Raw genomic sequence first — 2245 nt, forward strand, 5'->3', positions numbered from 1 at the left:
CCTCCCAAAGTGCTGGGATTACAGGCTTGAGCCACCGCGCCCGGCCCAGAATTATTTCTTATGAAGCTAAAAGTAATAATAATAATATTTAGAGAGAGATAATTGTTACAAAATAAAATGGCTGTTGTGGTAGAAGAGTAGATGAGAGTATTCAGTTGTATTTCGTGTATACTCTAGGACTCTCATCAGATGCTACAGTTTTGACACCAAATACAGAAAGCAGTTGTGATTTAATGACCAAAACTAAATCAACTAGTGGAAATGACGACAGCACATCCTTAGATCTAGAGTGGGAAGATGAAGAAGGTATTTTATAATTCACAATTTTACCTGAAAAATTTAACGTAATCTGTGTTGATTTATATAAATCTACCTTGGTCTTTATTTAAATGGAAATAAATTCAAGCCCTTGAAAATCATATAAACACTTTTAGACTGTTATTGTATTGGTGATTATCACTGTTGATAAAATGTTTAGAAAATTCCTTAATTTTAATGTATCTTTAGATTTAGAAAATAAATGTTAATTTCTTTAAGGTTTTGTAATCCAAGCCCATGACATTACTCGGTATGAATGATTACTACCCCCTTGTGGACATTCTAAAGCCGGAAGTTAAATATAACTTCTCTTAAAAATAAATCCACAGAAACAAATTCACCAGATACAAATCTACAAAATTATATTAGTATCTAGCTCATATTTTTATCATATCTATAGAAATAACTTGTGTTACTGGGTTGAGTCCTGGTGATTTTTCAGGAGTGACAGACAACGGTTATACAGATTTAAATGTTCTTTTATGGTGGGATCTGATCTTCAAGGTCAAAAAAGAAAATCATTAAATGTGTCTAGGAATATTACAATCTCTTTGCGAATCCTAGATTTTAATTCTGTTACCAACGTTGATTCTGTACTTACAGATTCAAACTTCTTTTCTGTCCTCTCTCCCTTCCTTCTGCCAGTAAAATGACATTCTTTTTTCCTTTCAAGATTATTGACACTTTCACTTTACCAATTTCATTTTGTTTCGAATTAGATCTAGAACAGTTTCCCATAGAAACGTCTCTCCTCTGTTTGGTAGAGTCGGAAGAGCATAAGACCACAGACTTTGGAGCCAGATTGAATGGATTAAAATTCTTGCTTCACCACTGTTTAGCTATGTGACATTACCCAAATCACTTAGCCTTTCTGTCCCAGTTAGCTGAACTACAGAATGAGAATAATGATAGTACTGTACTCCATAGAGTTGTTGGGGATTAAATCAGTTCATATCTGTGACATGTATATAACATTAACTGGAGCCTACTAAATGCTGGAAAAGTACATGTTATCATTAAAGTGACTGTCATTCTCTGGGAAATGAAATTATGTGGGTAGGAAAGGACTTTGGCGGACATACTAACTTGGCCATATAAGACTAATAGCAATTGAAATCCTCCATCCATTCTGTTTTATTTATGACTCTTCAGGAATTTCATCCTATCAGATAATAAATGATGCATCAAAACTGCCCTTTGGTGACTGTTAATATTTATTTTTATCTGAGGCATACTTCAGGGTTAGACCCTAACAAGCTCCCTTAAGAAGACCTCCATGGGACTGGGTCTTTAATTCACACATCAAGTCTGATAGTTAAATAAAAACTATATTGCTAAACTTGGAAGTTTTTAAATATAGCTTTATTATCTGTTCTGAGATTTCTAAAAACTGTTCAAATCATAGGAATGAATAGAATGCTTCCAATGAGAGAACGTTCCAAAACAGAGGAAGACATTCTACGGGCAGCACTTAAGTATAGCAACAAGAAGACTGGAAGTAATCCTACATCAGCCTCTGATGATTCCAATGGGCTGGAGTGGGAGAATGATTTTGTTAGTGCCGAAATGGATGATAATGGAAATTCCGAGTATTCTGGATTTGTAAATCCTGTATTAGAACTGTCTGATTCTGGCATTAGGTATTCTGACACAGATCAACAGACTCGATAGGGTAAAATTGTGTGACCTTGTTTATCAGTTATGACCAAATGTTAAAACCAACTAGAATGTATAAGTGATTGTGCTGAGCCTTTTGTAAGGGAGATGTGTAAGAAACCATGTTGTAAATGCTTATTTTATTAGAAAGGAGTAGGGATGATAGGATCTGAATTGATACAGAATTAAGTGCAATTTCATCATCTGCCTTCTGCTTTTCAAGACCAATTTAATGGTCCTGTCATGTTACCAATTAAATTTAAGTCTTTTA

General features: G+C 34.3%; 1 protein-coding gene across 1 annotated transcript; it reads left to right on the forward strand.

Annotated features, from left to right (window-relative positions):
* The first annotated feature begins 43 nt into the window (after positions 1-43).
* On the forward strand, positions 44-2239 carry LOC108523817 (AP-1 complex-associated regulatory protein-like). Its single transcript, XM_017864598.1, has 2 exons — positions 44-306; positions 1724-2239. Exons 1-2 carry the CDS (start codon positions 234-236, stop codon positions 1987-1989), a joined length of 339 nt encoding a protein of 112 aa, XP_017720087.1. The 5' UTR covers positions 44-233; the 3' UTR covers positions 1990-2239.
* The last annotated feature ends 6 nt before the right edge of the window (positions 2240-2245 follow it).

The sequence above is a fragment of the Rhinopithecus bieti genome, unplaced genomic scaffold (assembly GCF_001698545.2).
Source record: "Rhinopithecus bieti isolate Rb0 unplaced genomic scaffold, ASM169854v2 scaffold_78469, whole genome shotgun sequence".
Classification (NCBI taxonomy): Eukaryota; Metazoa; Chordata; class Mammalia; order Primates; family Cercopithecidae; genus Rhinopithecus; species Rhinopithecus bieti.

What these genes read in the sequence shown, in the direction of transcription:
- LOC108523817 (XM_017864598.1), top strand. Translation starts at nt 234, where the DNA reads ATGACCAAAACTAAATCAACTAGTGGAAATGACGACAGCACATCCTTA. An exon ending in AGAGTGGGAAGATGAAGAAG is followed by an intron (nt 307 to 1,723) that starts GTATTTTATAAT and finishes TTCAAATCATAG; the next exon opens with GAATGAATAGAATGCTTCCA.